This window comes from Columba livia, chromosome Z (assembly GCF_036013475.1).
Source record: "Columba livia isolate bColLiv1 breed racing homer chromosome Z, bColLiv1.pat.W.v2, whole genome shotgun sequence".
In the NCBI taxonomy this organism is placed as follows: domain Eukaryota; kingdom Metazoa; phylum Chordata; class Aves; order Columbiformes; family Columbidae; genus Columba; species Columba livia.
The window spans coordinates 52668725-52683309 of record NC_088642.1 but is presented as its reverse complement, the minus strand read 5'-3'; the positions used below and the strand labels follow the sequence as shown (position 1 = coordinate 52683309).

The window sequence follows — 14585 nt, the reverse complement described above, 5'->3', positions numbered from 1 at the left end:
ATGACACTTTAAGATACTCCTTGACTAAGACCATGCTGCTATAGAAGCCCAGTCTTAAGCCATGGTGTAGTAACGTAAAAACCAGAGTTAAGCCAGAGGACTTTAACACAGCATAAACGTGTTCACAGCCAGGCCCTTTTAAGGAAGCCAGCTCAGCTCTTTCTATTCCAGGAACAAAGATTCTGAATTTAGTCTTCATAGTTGTGCAAAAATCAATGTTTGGCTAAATAAAATGTCCTTCCTTTCCTGTTTTGAGAAATGGCACCCAAACAAATTGCTTGGTTTTACTTCAGGAAGCATCACAGCATGTGGGTTACCCTGAGACAGCTGATCTGCTTGTGCCACACCCTTGTCACACTTAAACTTGACATAGCTTATTCTGTTTACATTGCACAGATATTTCTGATACATTGCCAGCTTGCTGTAGCTTTGCAAGTCAACTACAATTAAACAGGAGCTTTGCTTTTCTGATTTCTGTGTCTTTTCATCTGGCAGATACAGGTTGGCCCTTTCCTCTGTGCATTTTTACCAGGAGATCAAAGGAGAAAAAGGATTTAAAAGTACAAAACAAGTTTCAGAAATTCAGGATTCAATTAAGTAGAGTGGTTCTGGAGGGGCAGGATTGTGCTGCCTATCTCCTGGGCTGTGCAGCGGCAGGTGATTTTCATATTGATGAGACACTTCTCTGGAGATCAATGCTGAGTTCACTCCTCCAACTGCAGAGGCAACATACTGCTATGCAAGTTCTTGGGACTATTGAGAAATGCTTGGCCTCTGTCACCTGGAAACTTGTAGGGCCAGATAGCTACAGGGAGGTTGGCAAACTTTTGGCTGTTGCAATGAAAACATGACCAGTTATTAAAAGTTGTTGTTCCCATGTCTTAGAAGAGTGGTATGCCTTTGGCAAAACAGTTGGAGTTTGCATATATAGAGTTCCTCAAAAGCTGTTTTTTCCAAAGCTATTTGGGAAGTTACCCTCCAAAAATGAGGTATTAATGGACAAGGGTTTTCTTCCTTCAAAGTTCTGATCTTTAGGTTACTTAGGTTAGTATGGCTATCTAGATCTCTTCTGGACTGAATGGCATGGCTTCAGTTGAGCTTTTAAGCAGAGGAAGGAACTGAAGGAGCTCTTGATTTCACCTTTTCTCTCTGCTAACCTTGAAGGAATTCTCTGCACATAAGACCCCCACACAGTTTCTAGTCCCCAGAGAGATGTCTTCAACAGAGCAAAGATTGGTGTGGCTGCAGCAGGGCATCACAAGGTTGCACAGTTCGATGGAAAATTATTTCTAGCAGTATCTACCCAGGCATTACTGCTAACTGCTGCCGCTGAACCTCTTCACTTCAGCACGCCACCACCATGTTGGGCTCGCAGTTTGGCATGTGAATACATCATGGTGTGAACACAGGAGCAGTAGGAACAGTCCTGGGACACAGGGGTGTCTCGTGCCTGTGCAGTATGGCATTTTTACCCTGACCAAGGTCGCTAATAGTCTCTGTAGCACAACCGGCAGTCTTCACAGTGACGTCAATATAATACAGCTCTTGAAAAGGAAATTTTCATCCGGGAGTTGGAGGTAGTCCTAGGCGAGTCTCCTATCACAGGTTTCTAAATGGCACTCTTGTGATGACCAGGTTTTGACCATAGTTGATTTCTCTTGCACATGTTTATGTTTCTGCACCTGGGCTCCTACACTTCCTTCCCAAAATACTGGGAAGCTGATAATGTCCACATAACTGTCATGACTCAGTGCAAGCAAAAAGTCAATGTGCTGAAGGTGAAAGTTTTCTGGTCTCCTTCAAGAATTTCAACAAATTCTCAGTTAACATTTCCCTATGTACAGTAATTAAATAAACTTGTAGGGTGAACTGATCTTCTTAGTAAAAATGGCACCTGGTGTTTCTGTGTGTGTACATGCAACAAGACTATTCACGAGTAGAAGTAACACAGTGGTAGCACATGCTAGCTGACTACATGGTGACTTCCCCAAAGAGACAGGACCTCAGACCATTTAGAAAAGCATTGGTTTGGCTTGGTGCATCTCAGGGTGCATTACAGAGCAGCAGATGTGATTTATGGTGCAAGATCTTCTGTAATTTTGATCTTAACTCCTGTCAAGCCAGCTTAACATCTTGCCCTTTTAATATAGAAGTTCTCATCCATAATTCATTGAGAACTTAATTGTAGCCTCAGCCTCTCAATGCTCAGCTGATACCAGATACAGTTACAGAAACAAAACTAACATAAATAGTACTGAGATGTCCCATTGCACAGAAAGTATCAGCAAAAAGCTGCTAAGTAAAAACTTTCCGAATCCCACAGAACTCAAAAAAACCACACCCACTCCCCAAAAAAAAACACAAAACCAACCAAACAAAACCAACTATATCATCAAACTATATGAAGTTCATCTAACTCTCATGAGGTATTTCTATGTGAGTTGTTTAGGTAGTGAAAAGTTTCATGGTGGAAGGATACAAATGCGCAGTCTTACTCAGTGCATGCATTTTCATTTTCATTTACAAATAAGGAAATGGCTTCTTTCCCTTGGAAAAGGCTGAGTTTGGAACTGTTGTTTGACAACTGGAAGTATAAACAATTGAACAGAAAGTACAAGGCTATCTAGCTTCGTGATAGCCTTGTACACGCACACACACACATAGTATTGATTGTTGCAGTGCATGTCACACTCTTTCACACTCTTCTTCCTTTCAGAAGGTGTTTCCATGATGGTGTATGTATGGTCGGTCAGCCACTAGCCATATAACAACTTAAGGCAAAAGAAGAACTTCCAGAAACTTCAGCCACAAACACCACCAGTAAAAAACACCACCACCACCACACACACAAAAAACGCAACTAAATATTAAAATGCTGAGCAAGTATTTCCTAAAATTTGTAATGCATCCAGTGTGCTTTTGCTGCAGTCCTGTTTTGAAAAAGTCCTTTGCATGTTTTACAATCCTGCGCAAACTGGCAAGGCTGCACATGTATAAACTATCCTGACAGATCAATCCTAGGTGTTCATATGCAAGCTTTTACTAAAGTAGTTTAGCTTTAAAATGCCTTATTTTCTCAGATGTTTACAAAGCTTGCTTATGATTATTGACTAACCAAGGAGCACCATTGTTGTGTGTATTTACAGAGTTTTTCTGGAAGCAGTACACTAGTTCAGCGGCAGGAGGTTTGCACAGGTACTTCGAAAAGACAAGACAACCCATCTGACTTCTCTTTATGTATTTGGCTATGTGGGGCTTCCTCAGGCCAAAGACTGCTCCTGGGATAATCTGGTTAAGCAAACATGTCTTGCTTGTTTTAACGACACACTGTGTGTCTTAAGACATCAAAAAAGGGAGAAGCACGTATCATATGATTTCTTCCCTTTTACTGTTGTGCAACAGTCTACAAACCCTGTTTTCTACTCTAAAAATGTGCTTTCACGTTTGCAAGCTAAAGCCATTAGTGATGCTGGCTTTAGAGTTAAGAGTTAAAGAGTTTAAGAGAAACCTCACCTAGGTCTTAAAGTTATCCTACTACTGGAGGCAAGTTCTCTGTTAAAAATCAAAGTCTGTCTACTCCTGGTCAGATGCAGACCAAGTCTGTGTGTAAATCTTTTAATATCTCACCTGTGCTGCAGCTCTTGGTGTCACAGTGTTTTCCAGTAGATACTACAGGATGCTATGCATAAAGACACTAGCCACACTGGTTGGTAAAATCTGCTGCTCTTACCAGGTTCAGGTCCAAACGCAGGAAAAAGCAGTTTTCAGATATTAAATTACAGGGGAATAAGAGAGACGGTCGTGGAAATGTTTCTTGTCCCAGTGTAAGCATCGTGACCCTGCCCAGTGGGAGATGCTCCCTTGGCCCCGACCCGGCCTGATCGAGAGCCCTCTTTTTGCTCCAGATTTTGTTTTCCTTTAGTCTGCCAGTTGCCAGCTTTAAGTTCTCCCTAGGTTAAATTCCAGCCGGCTTAGCGCGCTGCCGCTATCTCCAACCTGCCTGCACTCACAATAAACATTTAGACAAACATTGCCCAACATAGCGGCTCCGCCGGTGCGGGCTGCCCCCAGGGCGGCCCCACATCGTCTTCGGGAGCTGCGGCCGCCGGCGCTGCGGGGGCTGGAGCGTGGGGCGGCGAGTCCGACGCCCCCCCGGTGGGCGCTGGCAGCCCCAGGGCGCGAAGCGGCCCAGCCAGACCCCCGCCCTCCGCCGCGGCCCGGGCGCTGGCGGGAGGCGCGGCCCGGGCTGCGCGGCCGCCAATCGCGGCGGCGAGGCGGGCACGGCCGCGGCGGCTATAAGAGGGGCCGCGGGGACCGAACGCCGTCGGGTCAGGGAGACGGAGGAGGCTCAGAGAGCTCTTACCGAGGTGAGCACGGCACGGCGGGGGCTGCGAGGCGGGAGAGCGCGGGGGCGGGCGGGCCTCGGCCCCGTCTTTGCCGTGTGGCGGAGCGGCTCCCGCCGGGAAGGCGCCGCCATTCCAGCCGCTTCCCCGGGAGGCTGCTGGCCGCCCTCGCCCCGCCACTCGAGCTTGTTTACATTGGCGGCTGGAGGCCCCGCTCCGCGGAGGGGGACGGGCAGGCGCCGGGTCGGTCCACGGGGCCCGCCGGGAAGGGCTCTGCGGGACTGGGGGCGCTCAGTCACCTCGGGGGGCTTAGGGGTGTGCGGCTTGCCCTTTCCCTCTTGCGATCGGCTTGTGGAGGAGCGGGGATACGAGCTGTATCCCGGCAGACGAGCTCGTCTCGAGTCTGTCAGGGCACGGGGCGGCCTGTCCGCGCCTGTCGCCGCCTGACCCTGCTCCTCCGCTCCCGGCAGATCCGCCAGCATGAACCCGCGTCTGACCGCGCTGTGCCTCTGCCTGGGGCTGGCCTGGGGCGCTCCCAGGGCAGATCCCGAGCTGGACGGGCACTGGCAGCTCTGGAAGTCGTGGCACAACAAGGACTACCATGAGGTGAGCTGCCCGCGATACGTGCTGGGCTCAGCAAGCGCTGAGCGCACTCGGCTGGGCCCTGCCAGCTGAGTCATGTCTGCTTGTTTTAATGCTGGCTATGGTCTGCACTTGGAAAGGATAGTCACCCCCTCTCCCATGGTCCCTTTCCTGCCCTTTTGCATCGACTGGGCTGTACTGTACTCCGTGGTTTTGTTAAAAGGGTGGCAGAAAGACCATCTCTTGAACAGTGTTCATACTTCCCATTTGAGTAGCCTACGTTTTCCTGACTATACAAGTCTTAACAAAGCGCATTATCCTGCAAGTGTAGTTTGTTTGATCTGCCTCCTTGAAGTATGTTTTTTTTCTGGTTCTTCAGAGAGAGGAAAGCTGGAGGAGAGTGGTGTGGGAGAAAAATCTGAAAATGATTGAACTTCATAATCTGGACCACACGTTAGGAAAACACAGCTACAAGTTGGGAATGAATCAGTTTGGTGACATGGTATGTAAACAGACCTGAAACATGCTGTGCTAAACAGCGGTGTGTAATAGATGGTGACTGCATGTCTTTAATTTTTTTTTTTCAGACGACTGAGGAGTTCAGACAGCTGATGAATGGCTATGCGCACAAGAAGTCAGAAAGGAAATACAGAGGATCCCAGTTTCTTGAGCCCAGCTTCCTGGAAGCACCACGATCAGTAGACTGGAGAGAGAAGGGATATGTAACTCCAGTTAAAGACCAGGTATTCTCTGATAGTGGATTTTTATTCAGTTATAGGTCCAGTTTCTTGAAGGCTACCTGCAGTTCCACAGAGGAGAAACACTGTGGATTTGTTTAGTAAAGCCTAGTGCTAGTTTGATAAAATACCTGTACCACTTCAGGATTTTTTAGGCATTTAGTACAGAACTCCTAAGAACTCAAAATACTGTAGTACCTTCACTTGTACATGCTTCAAGCGTGGAACTGAAGTTGGTCTTGTGGCTTTTGTGTTTTGCTTGTTTAGATCGGTGGCCTCATCCGTCTGAATTTGTAACTTGTGATTTTGTTTCTTCAGGGTCAGTGTGGCTCATGCTGGGCTTTCAGCACAACGGGAGCTCTTGAAGGGCAGCACTTCAGAAAAACTGGCAAGCTTGTTTCACTGAGTGAACAGAATTTGGTGGACTGCTCTCGCCCTGAAGGGAATCAAGGCTGCAATGGTGGTCTCATGGACCAGGCATTCCAGTATGTGCAGGATAATGGGGGAATTGACTCAGAGGAATCCTACCCATACACTGCAAAGGTACTGAACTTGTATTGCAGGTGTCACGTCTTCCGTGGACTAACCTATGTGTTGGGAAACATACCTAGAAAGGAAAATGTATAAGTAGCGATCAGTAAGTCTGTTCTTCCTGTTGCATCTTTCTTAAGAAAACTGGAATGACTGCTAGCCCCAGTAGAAGTTGCATACTGCACTGGTGTTTGAGGTCAAAATCTTACCAGACCAGTTGGAAAAACTCGAGCAAATATTTTTGTTCTTCCATGTCACTGCTGCCCTCCTGTCATATGTCATGCCTCATCTTGCTTGACTCAGCAAATGAGGACCAAGCCCTTGTCAACAGTGCTACTTAGTTATAGGGGTGCCATTCAGCTTCCCATAACTGAGCTGTTATGGACTTGCTACCCATTGACCAGCTAATTCTTGCAGCTAGTGTGATGATTTTTTTATGGTAGTTGTCAGCAGTGCTTCTGAGTTCTATTTCTTGACTAGATGTGCATAAATGCAGATAATGGACAGCTTTCTAAAATACCTCTAATAATCTGTAAGAAGTTAACAGACATAAGAGGACAAAACAGCAGTGATTACTGTGGTATCATTTGAGAGCCTATGGCTTGTGGTTTTCACCACTTGAAGTTCTGTTTGCTATAGAGTATCTTTCCTTGCAGCTTATTTTGTGTTGTTGGAATGTGCAATAGCAATGCCATTTGTTGTGAGCAATGTAGAAGCCTTTGATTTGGGGTTCCTGTTCACCTGCATCCCTGTAAATTCTTTTTTTTTTTTCTTTTCAAATCTTGGCTCTTTGGAAGATCTAGGTTGATTATAGAAAGTGCCAAACTTGTTGAGTACACAAAGTAAGCAGCTGAGGTGTGCTCTGTGCTCTTTTAGTTGGGGGGAGGAGGCAGCTTCAGTACTGCACTTATCTACAGAGGTAAGGGAAGGATGAGCTTACTTAGGTCTGTTCCAGTTTGACATGTCCTGACTTTCAAACTAGACCTCTCTCCTGAGGTTAATGCCTGTGGCACAAAAAAAAAAGTATAATGTGAAGAAGCACAAAATACATTAATGCGATATGTAAAGTCATATAATACAAAATACGAACTTCCAAGTTATTCTGTACAGTTTTTTAAACTATGGGAGGCTAAAATTCTAGATTTCAAGTGCTTTCTCACTGAGAAGTTTCTGGATTGCTTTGTAATTAATGAATACTTGGCTCTCTTCCATTGCCTGTTAATGCATTCTGGGCTTCTTTCCTCCCTGAAAAGAGATTTGTCCTGCTCGCCAAAGAAGGCAGGGTCCCAGGATGTGGTAGTCCTTTGCATCCCAATAAAGCTTTCCTTTAGGGACCCACTCTCCTTTGCTTTTTCTGTACCTTTAAGAAACTCAAAAGCAGGTTCTGTGATCTCCCTCAGCTCTTTTCCTTTCAAAGCACAGCTGAAGCAATTGGATCCTCTTCAGTCCCTTGCTTTTAAGGCAGCAAAGTAACAATGCGTGGTAGTTCCTGTGCTCACCTGTGTGTTAAGTGGAAAACTATGTAATAACTGCAGTTTTCTTTGCCTAGGATGATGAAGACTGTCGCTACAAGGCAGAGTACAATGCTGCTAATGACACTGGCTTTGTTGACATCCCTCAAGGACATGAAAGAGCACTCATGAAAGCAGTGGCAGCTGTGGGTCCTGTGTCAGTTGCTATTGATGCAGGTCACTCTTCGTTTCAGTTCTATCAATCAGGTGGGGATTGATAACTTTTTTTTTTGAATACTCAGTATTCATTACCCTTCAATTTGATAGGTGGAAAAAACCTACAACAAATGAACACAAACAAAACAAACACACAAAAAAAACCCCAAACAAACAAAAAGCCCCAAAAAACTGTGTGATATAGAACATAATTAGGAGTCCTTTTAATTTTAGTCCAGGTTCTTCACATTTAGTACTTTTGCATATGTGTGTATTTGTTCTTCAGTTTCTGCCATGTTACACCTCACTTGTGATTCCTTTCTCTGACTCTCAGGACGATGTGCAAGATTTAATTTAACATAAAGTTTCTGGTGAGGGAGAATGGTTTCCTGCAGATGAGCGTGTTCACGTATAAACTTTTGCTTCTGCAGGTATCTACTATGAGCCAGACTGCAGCAGCGAAGACCTGGACCATGGTGTTCTGGTTGTGGGTTATGGCTTTGAGGGGGAAGATGTAGATGGGAAGAAATACTGGATTGTTAAGAACAGGTAAGATTTCTCTTTGCCTTGTAGCTTTTGAGGGCAGGGAGATAGGAAGGTAGTTTGTCACCTGTAGTGGGGGGTGGGGAGACAAGAGTAATTGAAGTCTTTTGATGGAAAATATGGAGACTGTTCTCTGATTGTATTGTATGATAAAAGTTAAACCCAACTCATGCTGCTGGCAGCCTAGTAGACTAGGCCCAGAGCAGTGAACACTAGATGATACTATTTTTTTAGTTAATTCAAGGGAGCTTTGTACTGGAGCAGCCCATGAAGATAGTAGATGTTAAAGTGGTGGAGCAGAGGGGAAAGGAAACCAGGGAAGCCAGGTTGTGGGAGTGTAATGGGTTTTTTTTTGTTTGTTTTGTTTGTTTTTTGGTTTTGTTTTTTTTTAAGCAGAGTGCTGTTCACTTGTGTGAAATAGGGTAACACTGGAATTTTAAACATGGTATTGCCTCCTATGCTGGAGGGAAAATAATAAATTAATGCCAAAGGGCACATCACATGAGTTTGTCTCATGTTCTCTGCATTACTGGGGAACCACCCTTAAATGCTTTGAAGTTTTGGTCCTCCCTTGGCTGGGAGCAGTGTCTGAGCTTCAGGCACCTATAATCCAGGGTTGCACATCAAGATTTTCAGAGTGAGAGGATGGCTGCACCCTTTATTTCTGTAGGCTTGGGGTGCCTTTTCTGTAACATGCATTTAATTACTGGAAAGCACTTCAGTTTGGCTGCAGCTATCTTGGTTTCTCTCCACAAATGTGGAAGGCAGCAGTTTTCAATGCAAACAGTTCTTTCAGGGGGTAAATAAGTCTCTTCTGAATATGGAAACAAGCCCTTTACTTCTGTTTTCAGCTGGGGCGAGAAGTGGGGTGACAAAGGATATATCTACATGGCCAAGGACAGGAAGAACCACTGTGGAATAGCAACAGCTGCTAGCTATCCACTCGTATAATTTGAAGACTGAACATTTCAGTACAAGATGGGGATTTAAACTGAATGACCAAACCGATGTTCACACATGTGGTAGATTTACATCCTTTAAAAGCCAACTTGATTTATTTTTTTTTTTAAACTTCTGAAATATGTTTTACATGTTGGTGACATGCCACTTGCTTTAAATTAATGTAAATGTTGGTATGTAAACAGCTTGTAATATTGCTACCTTATGACTGCTTAATCTATTAGCTTCTTCTTTGTATTTTTTCCTTTTTTTTTTAATTGCAATGTGCCCAAAGATTTACTTTTTAAATAAACACCTAAATTCTAGCGTGTATAGATGACTTGGCTTTTTGGTCTGTTTTTTTCCACTTGAAACTTTTATCAAATAGGCATCCTAAATTATATTACTAACTGAAGCTTAATATGTATGCCTCTTTTCATTAGTTGCTAAAATGCAACTCTACCTGGGAATGGCTAAGATCTGTTACAAAATGAAATGCAGTGTTTGTGACACAACTAATTTAAAATGAGAAGTGTAAAGATGTGTTTATTGGCTGAAGTAGAAGCAACTGAAAATCTGACCTTCATTCTTTAAAGCTACTTGCTCCCCAGAATGTGTCTGTAAGTGAATTTTTGGCTTAGTCCTGTGATCCAGGGGCAATACCCTCTCTGCTGCTTGGTACTCCGTAACAAAGATCTTTAGTCTTTTCATGTGCTACATGCAGCATCTGATCTCTACTCAGCATAGCCCACTTAATGTTTTCCTCCTATAGTAGCTTTTGCTGGAGAAAAAGGAATGCTCTTGGTATGGAAAGTGAAGTTGGGTCAGTCTGTTAATCCCTGGATACTCGATGGCTGACTGTACTTTACTCGCCCCTCTACCCCCCACCCTTGCCTTTGGGCTGGAGGGATAGGAAGGTAGTTCTGCAGCTGAACTAGCACCGGCTCAGAGTTTATAGACACAGAAGTTTTTATGCACAGTATCTTTCTGAGTCTGATAGCCATACATGCAAGGGAACACTTTGACTAGAAGTTACAAAAGCTGGATTTCCTTGTTGGAGATAAGTCCAAGCTTGCATTTCATAAACATTTTTTTGAAAGAAAACCAAGATGAGGTTACTAGAATAACCAAAACTCAACTATAGTTCAGTTGAGTCTGTTCATGTGCTGCTTATGGATAAATTCTTTTAACCTGAATTTCCTGACAAACTCTTCTTCTAAAGGAAGCGCCTCACTCATTCCAGTGGCCATTTCACAAGCCACAAAGCAGAAATACCGGTTAGAATTTAGCTATTAAGGTGACTTGCTAAGCCTGTTATGGAGAGCATCCACACTGCTTGGAGGAAGTGAATGTGGAGCTCAACTGGTGGTCCTCTAAAGGCATATGTTCAGAAGGAAGTGACAGTAGTCTGTACGTTCAAAATGGAAGGCAAGGTGATATTGCTGCCAGGGAAATGACTACATAAGCTCCTTGTGCCATAGCTGCTTTTTGTTCTCGCTGCCCAAGGGAGAGACCTGTCTCTCTAAACAGTTTTGAATCCTGGAAGATGACATTACTGTGAGCTTAAGGTGTTACTGGTTTTCTGTATTGATTAAAACAAGACAGTGAGAATATCCAGTGCGGGGTCAGACTGGTACAAAGCCTGCTGGGACTTGAACTGCAGCAAAAAATGGGCAGCTGGGAAAGGTGTTTGGTTACGAAGGCCAAGGTTAATAAAAGTTGCTGGGAAAACAAGATACTTTTTATGAACAGATAGGAAATAACTTTCCAATGCGTATGAATGGGAATGTAGCTCACAAAAGAGATACAAGCCTCTGACTTTTTCAGAAATAAGATGTGATAACACAGCTGTTTGTGTGCAATAAAACTTGCTGACTTTTGTGGCTGAGCATCCTCTCTGAGTGAAATATTGAGAAGGGGAGAGGGTGAGTCAGGTCATGCAGATAACTTAGTATTTACACAGTCTTCTTGAGTAACAGCTTCACCCTGAATTGCCTTACATGACACTGTAAACATTAAAATTTTGTGCAAGTTGCAGCTAGGCACACCAGTAGAAATTTAAAACCTGTTATACTTCAAGAATTATATTAGATCTGGTTCTGTGATTCTGCTGCAGCAGCCCTATCTTCTATAGAGCTGTTTCTTCTTTACTTTAGAAATACTACTAGTAAGGATCGAATTATTCCACAGTGGTAAATGTCCTGTTGTGGGAAGCGTCATCTCCAAAGCTGTTCCTTTGTGAAGACAGAGCAAATGCATGTTATGCATGTGCGCACAAAAAGCTCCTGAGTAATTCCCAGGAAAGCTGTGAGTGATTAAAGCTTTTCGTGACTGCATTCCACTGTTTTTTTCCAAGCGTTCTTTGGTTTTATATTCCTGCTCATAGCTGATGTTGCACTTATTACAAGATGTATTATATTTAAAGATACTAGTGAACATGTATTTTCAGTAAATATACGATCTATACTGTCCTGTTTAGGCCCTGCCTAAATTACAGCTACTGGTTTTGTTATTGGGGCTTATGCATATCTAAATATGTGATTTGGGCACTATGTTTTACACGTGGTAGATGGCAATTCTGTACAGTGATAATGCTCTGCAGTCATTGCTTGCTTTCATTGTGAAAATGAGCAGTTTATTTAAATTTAGGAAGAAAAAAGGTTTTGCATTTGGTTTGTGTGTGCTGGTGCTTCTTAAATCGGCTGTGGTTGTCCTAAAGGTCTCGTAAGAATAACTGTTTCTTTGACCTGCCTGGTGAATAATGCTATTTATCAGTAGTTGTCATGAGTTTCTAAAGACAAGTACTCTTGAGGCAAGGAAAACCATGAAATGAAATTATTCCATTTACACGTGAAGCACTTCCTTTTTAAATTCCAGTGAGAAATTAATTTAACTGTCATGTAGGAAACTTTCTTTTCCCTTTAAAAAGTTATTTTCTCATCCTATCTGTGACTGCAAAGTGGAATGGAATTTTGTGTGTTTGTTTTTTAATGTGTGTTGTTTGTCATCTTTGCTAATGTTAAATCAATTTCTGAAGATTAACACTGGAATAATAAGCTCATTATCCCCCTACACAATCCATGCAGGAAAGTAATTTTCAAAATATTTTGAAGGGCTACAATGACAAAATATTTGTCATCCTACTCTGTTGTAACCTTACAGGGAAGCAAACGTGACGAGTTGCATCAGTGAAGTTTTACTAAAGTGAAAGATTGACTGGTAGTCTGCATAAGGGCACCCAGCAAACACATAATTCTGAGACAACTGGAGGTGTAGGAAAGTGGGAATATCCACTTCAAAAAAACAAGACAATGAAGGCTAGCTTCTGAACATCAGTTATGCAGTATTAACTATTTAATTAATCTCCTTGATGAAATAAAAAGTCCTGCTGTGTATCTCTTAAGCTTAAATGAATTAACCAGTTTTTACGTATTAGAGATTAACTGTGATTTCTGGCTGTTAACCAAGGAACTGAGCATACCCCAATGGCTGTGATGATGTACATCGATACTTCTGCTTTCTAGTTCTCTTTGCAGTTTATGAAGGTATATATGGCAGATTGAGAGTCCATTTTTAATTGCAGTCCATCCCAATACCCTTCCCTCTTGTTGGGAAGTCATAGCAGGAAACACTAAGACTTAAATAATATACTGTTTTGAAAGGAGGATTGTTTAAGATGAATTACTAATGGAGATAGTTTTTGTCATACTGTAATCAGGGCTTTATCGAATCATTAGTGAAATTTCGGGCAAGTACAGGGGAACCTAAAGCATTTGGAAGAAAGGATATCATCAGATGGAAAATTTCATTAAAAAAAAAATTCAATTTACAAAACCAAACCCAGATGACATTCAGTAAGGCTCATCTGAAAACAGAAAAGGAGCCCAATTTGAAACTTCACTTTGGGGTGGAGGAGACTTGGCCACATGGTGCAGACCTGATCCATGGACTGATTAAATGTGTTAGAGGCCTCAGATGAAGCCACCTTCATTTGCATTCACAGGGAACGTGACTATGCTGTATTTCTTCTTTTCATGCTAAGGTGTATGGAAATTTATTGTCTGGTATTCTTAAAATTTGACTTCTGCAGCAGTTTTTGTTTCCATCATGCTAGTGTCTGTTGAAGAGCTACTGCCAGCCTTTATGAGTAAAGGGGTAAAGAAAACATGAAAGCAGGCATTTATGAAATATATACTGGGTTCTTTTTAAAATGCTTCTTCCTCGTTATATTCACTTACAGTTCTCATCATCTCCATGAGATCAAAAACCTGCTCCCAAGTAAAATCTAATAGCGTTTTCCCATAACGTGATCCTGGGAAACACGTTTTAGAAGTGTCAGTGTGTGTTGTTAGGTGTAGTGCTGCAGCTCCCTTACCTTCTGCAGTCCTTCTGGTTTGGGAAGAAGGGGTCAAAGATGGAGTAAGTCAAAGAACGAGCTATTCCCTTCCCCAGCCACCTTCAGAAGATGGTGGTGGGCAAGGCTGGCTTTGTGAGGGCCTGCAGGGCAAGATTGGTTGGGCTGAGATCTGGGCAAGGAGGAGGTGATTTTCCAGCCTGGTGAGGATTGTGCATATGTTTAGTGACATCTGACCCACTTTGGACATTCATTTGGAAGTAGCTATGTATTTCAAAGTCTATGTTAATGTGTGTTCCTCCAGGGTGAGCATGGCTTAGGTGTGCTCTCCTGGGGTGCCACCAAGGGTCCTCTGAAGCTATTACAGCTATTACTTTATGTGTCTGCTAGGGAAAATGTCCTAAATTCTGATTTTAATGATGAAGTTGATTTTTTTTTTTTTTTTTTTTTTTAATTACTAATGATATCTTCCTGCACAGCATGAATGCAGTGGCATAGAACTGATTAAAATAAATGCTGGGCTGTTAGGCACAAACCAGCTTAGGGTGTCTGGGAAGCTGGTGCTGAAACAGGATGTTGAGAACTCCTTGAGACTGTAGCACATCTTGGAACACACTTGCTTTTGCTAAAAATCCAAAAATCAAATGAAATAAATGTGGCTTCAGAGCTACTGAGTCACAGGTGGTTTTTCCCACTTAGAAAGGAAGTACATATCTAAATGGTATCTCTGTAATATATTGTTTTATGAGGCTGGTAACAAGTCACAGAAAAAAACCTAGATAGTGTTGCCCACAGAGCTCTCTGAACAGTTCATTGCTGCATATACAGGTGCCCAGTTTTGCAAGATACGCACATGACCAAGCGCATACCGCAAGCTTTTACCACAACA

At 43.0% G+C, this 14585-nt stretch overlaps 1 protein-coding gene across 1 annotated transcript; it reads left to right on the top strand.

Moving 5' to 3' along the window:
• The first annotated feature begins 4160 nt into the window (after positions 1-4160).
• On the top strand, positions 4161-9679 carry CTSL (cathepsin L). Its single transcript, XM_065045830.1, has 8 exons — positions 4161-4367; positions 4814-4949; positions 5305-5427; positions 5513-5668; positions 5981-6205; positions 7743-7911; positions 8292-8409; positions 9255-9679. The coding sequence occupies exons 2-8, from the start codon at positions 4824-4826 to the stop codon at positions 9352-9354; spliced, it is 1017 nt and encodes a 338-aa protein (XP_064901902.1). The 5' UTR covers positions 4161-4367; positions 4814-4823; the 3' UTR covers positions 9355-9679.
• The last annotated feature ends 4906 nt before the right edge of the window (positions 9680-14585 follow it).

Excerpts from the sequence above, each read along its gene's own strand:
- CTSL (XM_065045830.1), top strand. The coding sequence starts at position 4,824 with ATGAACCCGCGTCTGACCGCGCTGTGCCTCTGCCTGGGGCTGGCCTGG. Across the intron at positions 5,669-5,980 it reads TAACTCCAGTTAAAGACCAG|GGTCAGTGTGGCTCATGCTG; the intron begins GTATTCTCTGAT and ends TTGTTTCTTCAG. Across the intron at positions 7,912-8,291 it reads GTTTCAGTTCTATCAATCAG|GTATCTACTATGAGCCAGAC; the intron begins GTGGGGATTGAT and ends TTGCTTCTGCAG.